Below are 13048 nucleotides of genomic sequence, written 5' to 3'. Positions count from 1 at the left end.
TCCCTTAAATTCCCGGATTTTATTTTTGATTATTAAAAGCGGATGCTTCTACGGCCACAGCACTACAGAATCACCAATACAGCTTTTTGTTTAAATATAACATTTATTTGGGTCAGTAAATAATCACACAAACACTTTGGCATAAAAAGACAGTAAAAAACAGAGCTTTTACTTTTAAACTTCAAACAGGAAGTGGCCTAGTATTTTCATGATGAGTCGACATTACAGTCTCATTCTGAGATATACGGTAAACGTGACCGTTAATGATTTATAAAGGCTGAACTCTTGAAATCATTTAGTGGAACAGATCCGTTTAAACCAACAAGAAGGATAAACTTAATCATTAACCAAGCTTCACTTAGCAAACATGAAGGTCCTAAACAAAGACGAACTACAGATCGCTGAAGGAGTTCTGCTAAAACACTTACCCAAGAGTTTGAAGGTAGGAATACGTTCCTCCATATGTCAGCATGCAGTCGCAGTGTCTTTCTGCTTTTAAGCCAGTATAGCTCTAAATTGGTCGTGTTTTTAGGTATACGGTTACCTATTCGGTATTAACAGGAACAAACCAACTACACTGGAGATAGTTGTTGACACATGGCCTGATTTTAAAGTGATCATTTGCCGACCTGACCCTAAGGTGAGTTCATGACCCATTGGAGAATTGGACACGTTGTAGCGTTACCAAAGTCGTGTATGACACGTTATTGCTAAATTTTGTGTTTACCTCACAGAACAAGCGCGCCCTGGAGTTCATGAAAAAGGTGACATACTACAGCATGGATGAACAGATTTTAAGGAAAATGCTGGCAGAAGAGAATGCCATTGACTGGAGCACTAATTTCCTAATTGGAGGTGAGTTCAGGGCACCGAGGAGAGTGCTCATCGAAAGTTGTGTACAAGCAATATTATCATAATGGGACTTCACAACACAGGTTAATTGTCAGTCGACTCAAAAAACAAATACAATTGTGAATCATTTTTGTCGTACAGGGTTTGACATTTCCCATGCCCCCCTGCTCAAAGAAGTGTCTTCTGACAGAGAAGTCAACAACAGGGGCTACACTTCGGTGCATCTTCTGTACTTGCCAGACAGCAGCCATCTGCTCACACCAGCAGTTGACAGGTATAGTCAGAAAATTAAAATGTACCTTAAAGGATATGTGTACATACTTCACTTAAATCTGCTAAAAGTAAAATAACATTGTTTCTCCACTCAGATGAAAGGTTTTCATGATCTTTTTCTCTACAGTGAGCTTGAATCAAGGATTACATCTCTGAACCTCACCCACGTTGACTTGGTGAATAAAACCTGGAAGTTTGGAGGGAATGCAAAGGGATACAATAACATTAATAACCTCATCAACAACTTCCCGTCATGCTGCATCACTGACGGCCAGGGTCAGCCGGTGGCCTGGATTCTGGTGTATGATTACTGTGCCATGGGGCTGCTGTACACTCTGCCCGAGCACAGAGGGAAAGGCTATGCCAAAGTGCTGGTCAGCACCATGGCCAAGAGACTCCACGCTCAGGGATACCCAGTGTACGTCTTCATAGAGGAGGAGAATGCAGTCTCCTACAGGCTCTTTAAAAACCTGGGCTTCATTGATGATCCCTCATACAGGGCGGTATGGTTTGAGTTCAACTTTTGATTTTGTAACCATTGATTTCTAACAATTCTTTCAACGTATAGCTGACACATTATCAGGTAAACATAACTTGTCCTAGTGAATGAAAATGTTATTTTAATGTTAAGTTTAAAGGCAATGGAAGTAAATTAAAATTGTGTAATTTAATATGTGTTCATTATAGAGTACAAATCTTATACGCCCTCTGTACTGTAATGAAGAGGTGTAAGTGAAAGAGGCATTAACTGACCCAAATAATACAACAATAATGTCACCTTTTCATGATAAGTACAGGTGTTTAGAGGAGAGATCCAAATGAAATTGAGCTGGGTCGTGCTTTGCTTTCTGTCAGCACTGAACATTTACCAAATTATGTTCATAGACACATACAGTATATCCTCTACCTCATTGTATACACACCAATGCAATTATTAGTAACAATGGTTCCCCAAAATAAAGACATTGTTATACTTTTATTTATCCCTGCATGTTTTCCTTTTCACATTATTGTCAACGCTTCAAAAGGTTCCCAGTGGCAAATTAGTCCAGGTTCAAATACAGCCCTTTAGGGTCTCAGTGTTTCCTATCCAGCTTTGACTAGTTCAGGGACAGTAGGTTCTTTTCGGACGTGAATTTATAGGCTATGTTCTCGAGAAACATCTGATATTACCCCTTTTTCTATTATGACAAAGATAGTAAAGAAAAATAAAGGTTTCACAAATCTGAAACTTGGTTTACATAAAGTATTTGAGAAGTGGTAACCTATAACACTGGACCACACAGAATGTGGAAAATACTAAAGTTTAGCCAACGCACAGCTCGTGTTGAAAGTGCGAATCGGAAGCGAACTTCAGCCTAGAAAAACGACCGACCCCTCAGTTTGCGTTTATCCACACCTCTTCCATGCGTTCCCAGACTGTATACTGGACTTCGGTACACTCTCATTAATACTGCAGAGTGTAAATATCATCAGAAATGACCGTGGAACTGACTGGAGAGCAGCTGAAATTCACTGAGACCCAGTTAAAAAGATATTTACCTCGGTCACAACAGGTGTGTCCAGTCAGATCTACTGTGATATATAACTTATCATATAATACATTCTATAGCCTATTTCCTACCCATATCAGCCTATTCTTTTTTGGTTTGCTTGACAACACATATATAATATATTCACTTCCTTAATAGCTGATGGAAGCATTCTTTGGATTACTATGTATTTCATTTTTAAGGTTTATGGTTATTTGGTCCTCAGAAACAGTCAGATCAGACCCTGTAAAGGTTTTAGTGGACAGATGGCCAGAGTTCAATGTTATTGTCTGCAAACCACAATATGAACAGGTAACTCCAGATCTATCTGTATTAAATCAAGTCTCGTTTTTCTTTTGTATTTCTGCATCTTCACATCTAGTTTTTCTGACAGAAGGGTGATCTGTTCAAAGACACACTGGTTTTTGCAAATGATGAGGCTGTTCTAGGGGAGACCATAAGGAAGACCTGTTATTGATTGGACCAGGTACCTTCTCTTGGCAATAAGCACTTATCCTCTTTTCATTGTCTCTTGAATAAACTCTTGTTCTGTTTTTTTTAATAGCAAAATTGCTCTTACATAATGACCCTGTAGCCATTGAAATTCTATCACGGTATTGTTGCACTGATCTCCACTCCAATTACTCCTCAGTATTTTTTTTATTTAGGAATTTGCTATAGGATGATAACACGATTACTACATCACTCAATGACAAATATAACAATGGAGAGGCAGCTGTGATACCTGGACACCTGATAGTCTGTTAAACGTGATTTTTGCAGTGTTGCCTTTGAGGTGTGAATTTAGCTTTGCTTTGAATTTCATTATCTTTTCTCTCAATGTGTTCAACATCCTCCCATTGTTATGCATACCATTTAGTGATCTGAGAAAGATATGCCACCATTTTATTCCTTCACCACAAAAACTTATGAGTGCAAAGATCAGTACCTTAGTGCCATTACAATATCCACATGATTATATGGCCACCCTGTGAGAGCAAAGTGCTTGTAAAAAAAAAAAAAAAAAACATTTACTAAGAAAGGAGAAATTAGTAAGAGCTGGGATGATTGGGGATTCATATCATAAGGGAACAGAGACCCTCTATTCTAAGAACACTGTATAAACATACTTATCAACTGCTTGTTAAAATCTGAAATCTTTAATCCTGTTTAAATACATTTTCTCAGAACTCAAAAGAAATACAAATACCAAAGTCAGTTTCACACATTTGTTAATAGCTTTTCCATTAAAAGAAATAACTTCATTATTTCTGTCAGTCATGAAAGTTTGGGAAGAACGGGGAGACTGTCAGGATGATCCGCAACATCGCAAACCCCTCCTGCTCCGTGCTGGACGCAGAAGCAAAGCCCGTGTCCTGGATCCTGACCGATGCGTTGTGTGCCATGGGGCTGATGTACACTCTACCAGAGCACAGAGGGAAAGGCTATGCCAAAGTGCAGGTCAGCACAGTGGACAAGAAACTCTACGCTCAGGGCTACCCAGTGTGCGGCTTCATAGGGGGAGGAGAACGTGGTCTCCTACAGGCTCTTTAAAAACCTGGGCTTCATTGAGGATCCCTCACATACAGAAGTCTGGTTTGGATTCAAAGATTTTTAAATACCCCACAGAAGAAGTCCCCTAAAATGATAAGTAACTCTCAGAATGTTAGCTAATTAATGTGCCTTTGTAGAAAAGGGGAAAGATGCCTTAAACTGAAATAACCTGCTTCATGGACATGCCCTTGCAGATCTCTCTTCACCATCTCATCTCTTTCCTGATGCACCTGCATGACTGGATCTGAAATGAAAAGAAAGAATCTCAATGTAAATGATGTGCATATTTATAACCCCATGTTTCGTTTATGGAGGCAGATACTATTGGTGAGATCAGGTTAAGAACAACATAATCAACACAATGAATGCATTTATTTCTGAATAAAATCCACAATTTATTACAAACAAAGCAAACACAGCACTGACATTATTTTGAAAGTAATAGAAAAGACTGTTCTGACTGCTTCACCTCTGTTCTGTGAACTCTTCCACACGAAGCAACCAAGTCTTCCAGTAGTCCAACATCAGCTCAGGGCTCAACTGATGAGCATGGGCAGGTGAGCCATCCTTGTAGGCTACTACAATGAGTCCACTTTCAACCTGCAATAGGAAGAGATCAGTGGGGTATGAGGTCGTGTGTGACACACTGTGGCAGACATACAGTAATCAAATAGAGCAGAGAATTAAAAGATCATCACATCATGGCTCTCAGCGGATCACCTGGTATTTGTAGTTGCCGTCATTGTTCAAAGCCCCAGTATATGCCGCCACCTGAATAGGGTTGTCATATGTGTTGCTCAGGAATGGTTTGGGCTTCTCTGAAGTCTTCCAGTCAATAACACATAGTACACCCCTGCGGACAAAAATGGGCTGTGAGTATAGCGAAGGTAGTGAGAAAAGTCAAGTCTGGTATGGAAAAATTCAAGCCTTCCTTTGTCTGCACATCAGGATATTTACCTGTAGCGAGCCACGCAGTCCACAATTCCCCGATAGTTCAGCGTGTCGTGTTGCACAGTGCTTTCAATAGCTCTCACTGCTTTGACATCCTCCAGTATGTGAGAGACGCTCTCCATGTATCCCTGTACCGCAGGTGGATACTCTGGTGCCTCTGAAGGATTTTTGCTCTTCCCTGTTGCACCTGACGTCAGAATGTCCTCCAAAGCCGAATGGAAAAGCTTCCCTTGCCTGAATAAATCTGAATGAGTACAACAACTTTTGGTCACTTTTCAGTTCGTCCTGCCTCTTGAAACCCCACAATACCCAGATTACAGTTACCACACAGCAGCAGGTTGCACTGATGTTACAAAACTCACTCTGGCTGTATTCTTTGAAGCCTTCCTCTCCAAGCTCTGCGATCATCCTCCTCTTCCATCTCTCCAGGTAGAAGATCTGCTCTGGGGAAAGCGTCTGTTGAAGAATGCGGGTCACACTCGGTACGGAAGACCTGCCTTGGCCCCAATTTAACGCAATCCGGACTGGAGGTCCTGACTCTGGCTCCTCTGTTTCCGGAGTCTCTTGGCAGTGTAAGAAGGGATGAATGGTTTTTGGTACCCTCTCTGATCTTGAGGAGGGCGTTTGAGTTTTGACAACAGGTCCATAAATGTCCTCGTCCTCCGCTTGGAGGGTCTGGGGAGTTTGGGAACTGACCCTGGATGACATGACAGACTTCACAAGAGAAGAGTAGCGCTCACTGTCCACTAAGCTGTACGGGCTGTGTCTCTTTGAGGATATTAGGCAATGGCAAGTAGAGAAATTGCTCACAGAGAGGGAGGTGGTTTGAGACACAATCATGCCTCCCACGGAGACCACGCGTTTAAGATTGAACATTCTGGCGATTTTTACACTACAAGCTTGGAAGACTATAACTTATTAGCTACCTGACTACATTTACGTACAGCGGTTTCAATACTTTTACTGTTCATTGAAGATTTTTGCCTTCATTTTGTTGACGGTACTTGCCCCAACTTGTTCCAGAGTAACTAGTCCTCACGAACACAACTGTTTCTGCACGGCGCGCCTCTTCTGTTACACACACTTCCGTAGCTGTGAGTTCCGGGTCTGGTTCCAAAAGACTGCAATTGTAACGGTATAAACTACATTACCCATAATGTGCAGCGTGTCATTGAAATACACCCGTGTGGTTATTGACTCTGTGGTACTCATTTTAGTTACTTTCATTTACTTTTTCTGCTCATTACGTCTCATTTGTTTGTTTGCCTAATGATAACAAAATGTAACATTGCTGTTTAAGAAGAAGTTATCATAAAGCCTATATCTCAAACCCCAAATATAAATGTGGAATGATTGATTAGGTTGAAAACCAATCGTAGCATTTGTAAAGTCGATATTGTCCACTCAAATTCACTTTGAGGCGGGATTCAATCTTTCATCATCGGGATGAGGGCGACAAAACGATTTGACAGCTCGTCAGACAGCTAACCAGTCAGCAGAGGGAGAGCTTCCTGCATATAGTTTTGTTATTTGGGTTGTTGGCCTGCTCTTGCCATTCCGTCGATTTCGGTCCCATCATGACATCCACCATAGACGAAAGCAATAAGGAAAAGGTAAGTAAATGGGTCGTGGCATGTAAACTGCACCTAAAGTGAGCCCTGGTAGCATTAGGGTAGCTAACGTTATAGCTAACTCTAACAGTTGCTTTATGGCTAAGTTATTGCCGTTAACTTGTGTTGTTTTCTGCCCACATAACGCTAGCCTCTGGCTAAAGCTAGCTAACGCTTTATCGATAAGGCTATCAAGAAGTAGATAACGTTAAACGTGTAATATCGAACTGCATTCATGCAGAAAAGTGTTGTTTGCTAATATTACCTAACTCACTGAACGTGTTAAGACATGTAACGGTGAACGCTAATTATTAATGACAACATAGGCTATAGTTAAAGTTGCAGAAAGGTAGCACAGCCTGTATGGCTTTACGGTATCTCCTCTACTACGTTTTTTACTCCATTAAACTTCAGAAATGTGCAGGCTGCAGCAAACTGGCCTGTGACAACTCAGCGGACTTGTAGTGAGCTAAAATTGTTAGCATTCTGACAGGTGTCCCAGAGGTAACTTTATCATGGCCATGTTGATTAACATTTTCAGGTTCCGTTTTTGAGAGGTGTTGATTCAACTTTATGGCCATTTATGGAGGATGTAGTTTGTGCTGCTGTTGAATTATATTGTGTTAATACTGAGAGGAGTTTCTAATATTTTGTCTATCCCATGTATATTATATCAATGAGGTAAGACTACAAACTACAGCCTCAAAAATTACCACAAACACTGAGCATTATATTCTTCATGATGGGTGTACCTGATCTGAGCGTAAGGTGTATTCTTTCACCAGCAAGAGAGTAAATTGTCAAGACTATGTTTATTCTTTATTTTATAATATAACAGATCAGCAAGGGTGTGGAACTAGCTCTTAAGGGAAAGCAGGGCTGGAGTCTGTGCCAACTGATCCAAACCTCACTGCCTCCAGACATTTAACTCAACACCACCCCAGACACTTCAAGCTCTAAACTCATGGAAGAATGAATTGCAGCACTACAGTTTTGGGCATTTCTGAATTCTGCCCCTGTTACTTTATTATTTTTTTGTATCAGTGAGCTCTATGGATTGAGATTGAGCTCTGTGAATTAAGACTGTTCCTCGTCTGACATGCTTCCAAGTTGTACCCAGTCAGGATTGGTGGGTGTTGAATCAGATAGAGGCTGATGGCTTGGGCTCTCAACATCGTAGCTGCTAACAGAACAAGAACTGTTTGTATATTGTCAAGCTAGGGATGACTCCAGACATTAAGATTTTAATGATACTGTTATCTATGTGAATTATGGATACTGATGGATTGAATTGAAGTTATTGGTATTATTGAACCAATATTCAAAATGCAACAGCTATGAGATGTGCTTGATTAGTGTCTCACATGGTGTCCCACTTTTTACAGTTTAAAAAGCAACTTCAAAGAGGCAAGAAATTTGTGCATGACAAGTGATATTTTTTGTGTGTACACATAAGATTAGCCAACTGTGTTTTTTGGATAACCTTGGTGTATTCTTTCTCCGTAGATGCGTTCTGTGTCTGTGGATTTAAACAATGATGCCTCTCTTCTCATTGACATTCCCGATGCACTCTGTGAAAGGGACAAAGTCAAGTTCACTGTCCATACAAAGGTAAAAAAAATGTGTTTGTACCTCAACACTGACACATTCCATCACATAAATTTACTCCTAACCTTAAGAATATTCTAGTAGGGTATTTTCCGATATGTTAACAGTTGTCTTTACAAAATACTTTAAAATCTGGTCTGTTCCCAGACCACACTTAGCTCTTTCCAGAAGCCGGAATTCTCTGTTCCCAGGCAGCATGAAGACTTCAACTGGCTACATGACACTCTGGTTGAGACAGAGGACTATGCTGGACTAATAGTGAGTTGGACTACTTGCAGACATGACTCGCATGAATAGACAGAGGCTGTAATATCGCTATTTGTCTTTGGCGCCTGTGTTCAAATTCAAACACAGGCTCACAGATTTTTTGTTATGTGTAAATTCCAAGAGAATCAAGCAGTTATGTTTTTGAGAAATATTTTTACAAAAGTTTAATAGTATATTACGCATTAAGACCATTTAACCTGAATCATCAATCTTTAAAGTAATTTATTTCCTGCTTTATCATTCATAGATTCCTCCAGCGCCCCCAAAACCTGACTTTGAGAGCCCAAGAGAGAAGATGCACAAACTGGGGGAAGGTGAAGCCACTATGACCAAGGACGAGTACACTAAAATGAAACAGGAGCTGGAGGCGTGAGTGTGACACTCAAACAAACATTCAATTATTACAAAAAAACATCCTCTTGCTGTATCTATTGTCTGTGTAATGTACACTGTTTTTTTCTTTTCAGGGAATACCTGGCTGTGTTCAAGAAAACTGTCCAAGTGCATGAAGTCTTCCTGCAGAGATTGTCGTCTCACCCCATTTTAAGCAAAGACAGAAACTTCCAGATCTTCTTAGAGTATGACCAGGATGTGAGTTCCTCATAATGCTGACTTCCTTTCCCGAGTTGTCGGTTGGAAAGAGAGGAAGTAGAGTTTACTGGACACTTGTGACACATGGCTTACATCCTGCTGTGATCAGCAGTTATGCTTATCTGTGTTAGTCTTTGTCAGTCAGTGGCTGTGGTGTTTGTTAACAGAACTCAGCTAAGAGCTAAACACTTTATATATGTAGGTACTAGTCTGATAAAAGAGCATAGGCTACATGTATTTGTGGACTATTTTATAACTTCAGTTCCCACAACATTTTATAAGAAGCTTGAACAAATAAATCAGGTTCCTCTTGTATCCTTTCTAAATTCTGCCATTTTAGCTCACTGTGAGAAGAAAGAATGCCAAGGAAATGTTTGGAGGATTCTTTAAAAACATGGTGAAGTCAGCTGATGAGGTCCTTATCTCAGGAATAAAGGTGGGGCTTCTGCATGATCTGCTCACAGTATATGCATGACAGCATTACCGAGGCAATGTTGTAGCCACTTCCTCAATTACCTTTGTCTGTCGGTGTGTTTGTTTCCTACACAGGAAGTTGATGACTTTTTTGAGCAGGAGAAGACGTTCCTGCTCGACTACTACAGCAAGATAAAAGATTCCACTGCCAAAGCAGAGAAAATGACCCGCGCACACAAAAGTATGAGAGGGTTTTTACATTACCATGTTAAAATGGGTTTTTTGAATGAGTTTTGATTGCTAATTTCTGTCATTTCAGATATTGCGGATGATTACATTCATGTCTCTGCCACTCTGAACAGTCTCTCTGCTGATGATAGTACAGCAAATAAGAAGTGAGTGTAATGTATTATTTAAAGAGTTTGGTGTTGAAGATTGTAAGCGATGGTTCTCTTTTGGCCTTATTTTAACTAATAGCTTTAACCTATTCCAACAAATCAGTGCCTGTATGGGTGATTTTCTAAAGCTGGGTTGGGATGAATTCATATGCCAATTGTTTTAATTCACGTCTTTATCGAAGACTTAATTGAGTTTTTCATGATGTGGCTTTACTTTTTTCTCAGGCACCTGGAGAAGTTGTCAGACCTGTTTGAGAAGCTCAGAGTAAGTAGAACTTCAGTTACGACAAACTTTGTAAAAAAAGTTGTCCTGACTTATACATACATCGTGGTAGCCACACCATGTGTCTTTATTTGTGCCCCTGCAGAAAGTGGAGGGAAGAGTGGCATCCGACCAGGAGCTGAAACTCACAGAGCTGCTAAGATATTACATGAGAGACATCCAGGCTGCCAAGGTGAGACATGTTTATCTCCTGCCTTCATACAAGATGCACGCATTCACAACTGTGCTCACATATTGCTTGATTTAGGAATGAAGATGAAGAGAAAAGAATCTGCATTACTCAGAGCAGAAAGGCAGTCAACGTGGTATTAGAGATTTTGAATTACTAGATGTTGAGCTTAATGGATTGCTAGATATTTTCCAAATGAAGGCAAGTTATCTCTAAAACGTTTCAAGTGCACTTTCTTTAGGTTTCCTATTCATTCCTATATTTCTCATTTTAAACTATCTGGAACATGTCAGGACCTTCTGTACAGGCGAGCCCGGGCATTAGCTGACTATGAGAACTCTAACAAGGCTTTGGATAAGGCTCGACTGAAGAGCAAGGACATTCCCCAGGCAGAGGAGCACCAGCAGCAGTGCCTGCAGAAATTTGACAAGCTCTCAGAGTCTGGGAAGAAAGGTTTGTGCATCCGTGCATAAGAGATGCAGCCTCATTCTATACTTGTTTCTTTGTGGGTGAAATGGCATGCACTGTGCAGGCCCTTTTTTTTTTAACTGGACAATGTTATCCTCATAGAACTCACCAGTTTCAAGGGCAGGCGTGTTGTGGCCTTCAGGAAGAACCTCATAGAGATGGCTGAGCTTGAGATAAAACACGCCAAGGTAAGCAGCACAATACAGCTGACTGCTGCATGGGGTTGTGTGTGTGTGTGTGTGTGTGTGTGTGTGTGAGATAGCCCTTGTATGTATATGTAGATGAAATTAGAAAATAAATATTCCTTTAAAATAAAAAAATTAAATGTTTTTTCTTTTCACTATCCATATTATCCATATCCCTATATACATAATTGCTTTGCAAGCATTTGAGAACCTTCTTGAACCTTCTTCTTTCTCTGTCATTGCCAATAATAATAATAATAATAACAATGAGAACAAGATCCATGAGATGAAGATTTGCTTGTGTTTTTAGGTGCAAGACAGGGAACAGAAACCTGGGCATGCTGATGGTGTTTACATGCCACAGTGTCCTTGTTTCTTTTCAAAATGACTCATTGCGCTCATTCGGTTTATTCAGGGTTTTTAATACATTTTCTCCTGTCTCCACAGAACAATGTGACTCTATTGCAGGGATGCATTGACCTGCTCAAGAGCAACTGACATGTTTTCAAGTATTCCTGTCCTACCATCACCAAGTGACCAGTCATAGCAAATGGAAACCTGGCATCCCCGGGGCCTTGCACAGACATGAATTCAAGCCCTATCTCTGCCCCCACCCATGGGTCTGATGCCACTTTAAAACCCTGCACAAGACCAAGTGTCTTGTAAGCAGAATGTCTTCATGTTTACAGAGTCCCTGTCCTCTGGTCCGTGGTCCATCCTCTTCCGATATTTATGGAAGTCTAACTCAATGTAAATGCCTCCAGAGAATGAGGCCGCCAACATTAAGGTCTTCCATTCCTTTGCAGTACCAATAGAGGTGATTTTCTTTTTTTCCTAATTTCTTTTTTTCCTCATTTTTACATTATGAACATTGTATTTTTGATCATACTTCTGCCTCCATAAATTCTAACCTCTTCTCTCATATACACTTTAAAATACCTTTTTTAAAAGGCTTAGAGAATGTTTTTTTTTACACATAAATGTAACCTCCATTTTCTGATTCATACGCTTAATCTGTTGGGGCTTTTTTGTTTGCAAATGGAACAGTTTTACAGATGCAAAACTAGTGCCTGGAAAAACATCCTCATGCTCTGCAATCCCAGACTTTGACATTAGAGTACAACACAACCATCCCTCTAGCAAGGAAACTCATGACTGAAATCAAGACAGATCATCTTCACCTCAGGAGGAGAACAATAAACAATAGGTTATTTGAGCATCTAGCATTTTTATCAAAGCTAAACTATAAGTCTGCATTTTGATTTTATTTGCACAAGGCACTGGTAATACCCCTGCACTTCATGTATTATGGCTTCTGCTGCTTCTTCACCCCAACCAAGTCTGCCAATTCACTCTTTATTTTTCTTTGTGTTGCCATAAATTCCCCTTTTGTTGTTGATGGGGACTCATGTATCACACCTGATATATTTACCAGATCTTCTAAACAGTTTGTTTATTTTAAACAGTTATAAAAAGCACTAAGAAGATAAAAAAAATACTTTACAATCATGACCAGGCTCAGTGGAGTGTTAAAATGCATTATATATTTTTTAAGAAATTGAATGTATTTCTAATAGATTCCAACAGTGTGAATTCCTTTACATGATGCTTTTCTTACAGAACATTAGCATTTTATAAATTTGTAATAATGGCATTGAATAAATCCTACTTTCCCATGTTTGATCTGTGCCGTTTTTTTTAATGAACCAGCCATCATACCACCAGGTGGCGGTGTCTGTCTATCCACTGTATCCTGTTTCCACTGAGTTTAGCGTGAGGGCCCTTGAATTTAAACACAGCTGTAGGCATGTTTGTGTTAAATCCATTGACCACAGTGGATCCGTGTGGTTTGTTAGGTAAGCTTTGAGGAAATGCCAGAGCGCTCATGGGAAT

The 13048-nt window shown here is 40.1% G+C and overlaps 3 protein-coding genes and 1 pseudogene across 3 annotated transcripts; 3 read left to right on the top strand and 1 right to left on the bottom strand.

Moving 5' to 3' along the window:
* The first annotated feature begins 291 nt into the window (after window positions 1–291).
* Window positions 292–2104, top strand: LOC139294017 (glycine N-acyltransferase-like protein 3). Its single transcript, XM_070915773.1, has 5 exons — window positions 292–442; window positions 533–640; window positions 735–855; window positions 994–1126; window positions 1253–2104. The coding sequence occupies exons 1-5, from the start codon at window positions 368–370 to the stop codon at window positions 1650–1652; spliced, it is 837 nt and encodes a 278-aa protein (XP_070771874.1). The 5' UTR covers window positions 292–367; the 3' UTR covers window positions 1653–2104.
* Window positions 2105–2603: 499 nt separating this feature from the next.
* LOC139294606 (glycine N-acyltransferase-like protein 3) lies at window positions 2604–4275 on the top strand (annotated as a pseudogene).
* Window positions 3805–6203, bottom strand: mgme1 (mitochondrial genome maintenance exonuclease 1). The gene is made up of 5 exons (XM_070916187.1): window positions 5525–6203; window positions 5169–5406; window positions 4932–5064; window positions 4681–4811; window positions 3805–4455 (listed from the first exon to the last, which is right to left on the bottom strand). Exons 1-5 carry the CDS (start codon window positions 6036–6038, stop codon window positions 4422–4424), a joined length of 1050 nt encoding a protein of 349 aa, XP_070772288.1. The 5' UTR covers window positions 6039–6203; the 3' UTR covers window positions 3805–4421.
* A 459-nt stretch (window positions 6204–6662) lies between these two features.
* On the top strand, window positions 6663–12825 carry snx5 (sorting nexin 5). The gene is made up of 13 exons (XM_070915863.1): window positions 6663–6775; window positions 8279–8383; window positions 8528–8638; window positions 8895–9016; window positions 9115–9238; window positions 9579–9674; window positions 9788–9893; window positions 9972–10047; window positions 10276–10315; window positions 10419–10505; window positions 10796–10955; window positions 11073–11158; window positions 11603–12825. The coding sequence occupies exons 1-13, from the start codon at window positions 6740–6742 to the stop codon at window positions 11651–11653; spliced, it is 1200 nt and encodes a 399-aa protein (XP_070771964.1). The 5' UTR covers window positions 6663–6739; the 3' UTR covers window positions 11654–12825.
* The last annotated feature ends 223 nt before the right edge of the window (window positions 12826–13048 follow it).

Source organism: Enoplosus armatus, chromosome 12 (assembly GCF_043641665.1).
Source record: "Enoplosus armatus isolate fEnoArm2 chromosome 12, fEnoArm2.hap1, whole genome shotgun sequence".
In the NCBI taxonomy this organism is placed as follows: Eukaryota; Metazoa; Chordata; class Actinopteri; order Centrarchiformes; family Enoplosidae; genus Enoplosus; species Enoplosus armatus.
This window is presented reverse-complemented; position numbering and strand designations above follow the sequence as displayed.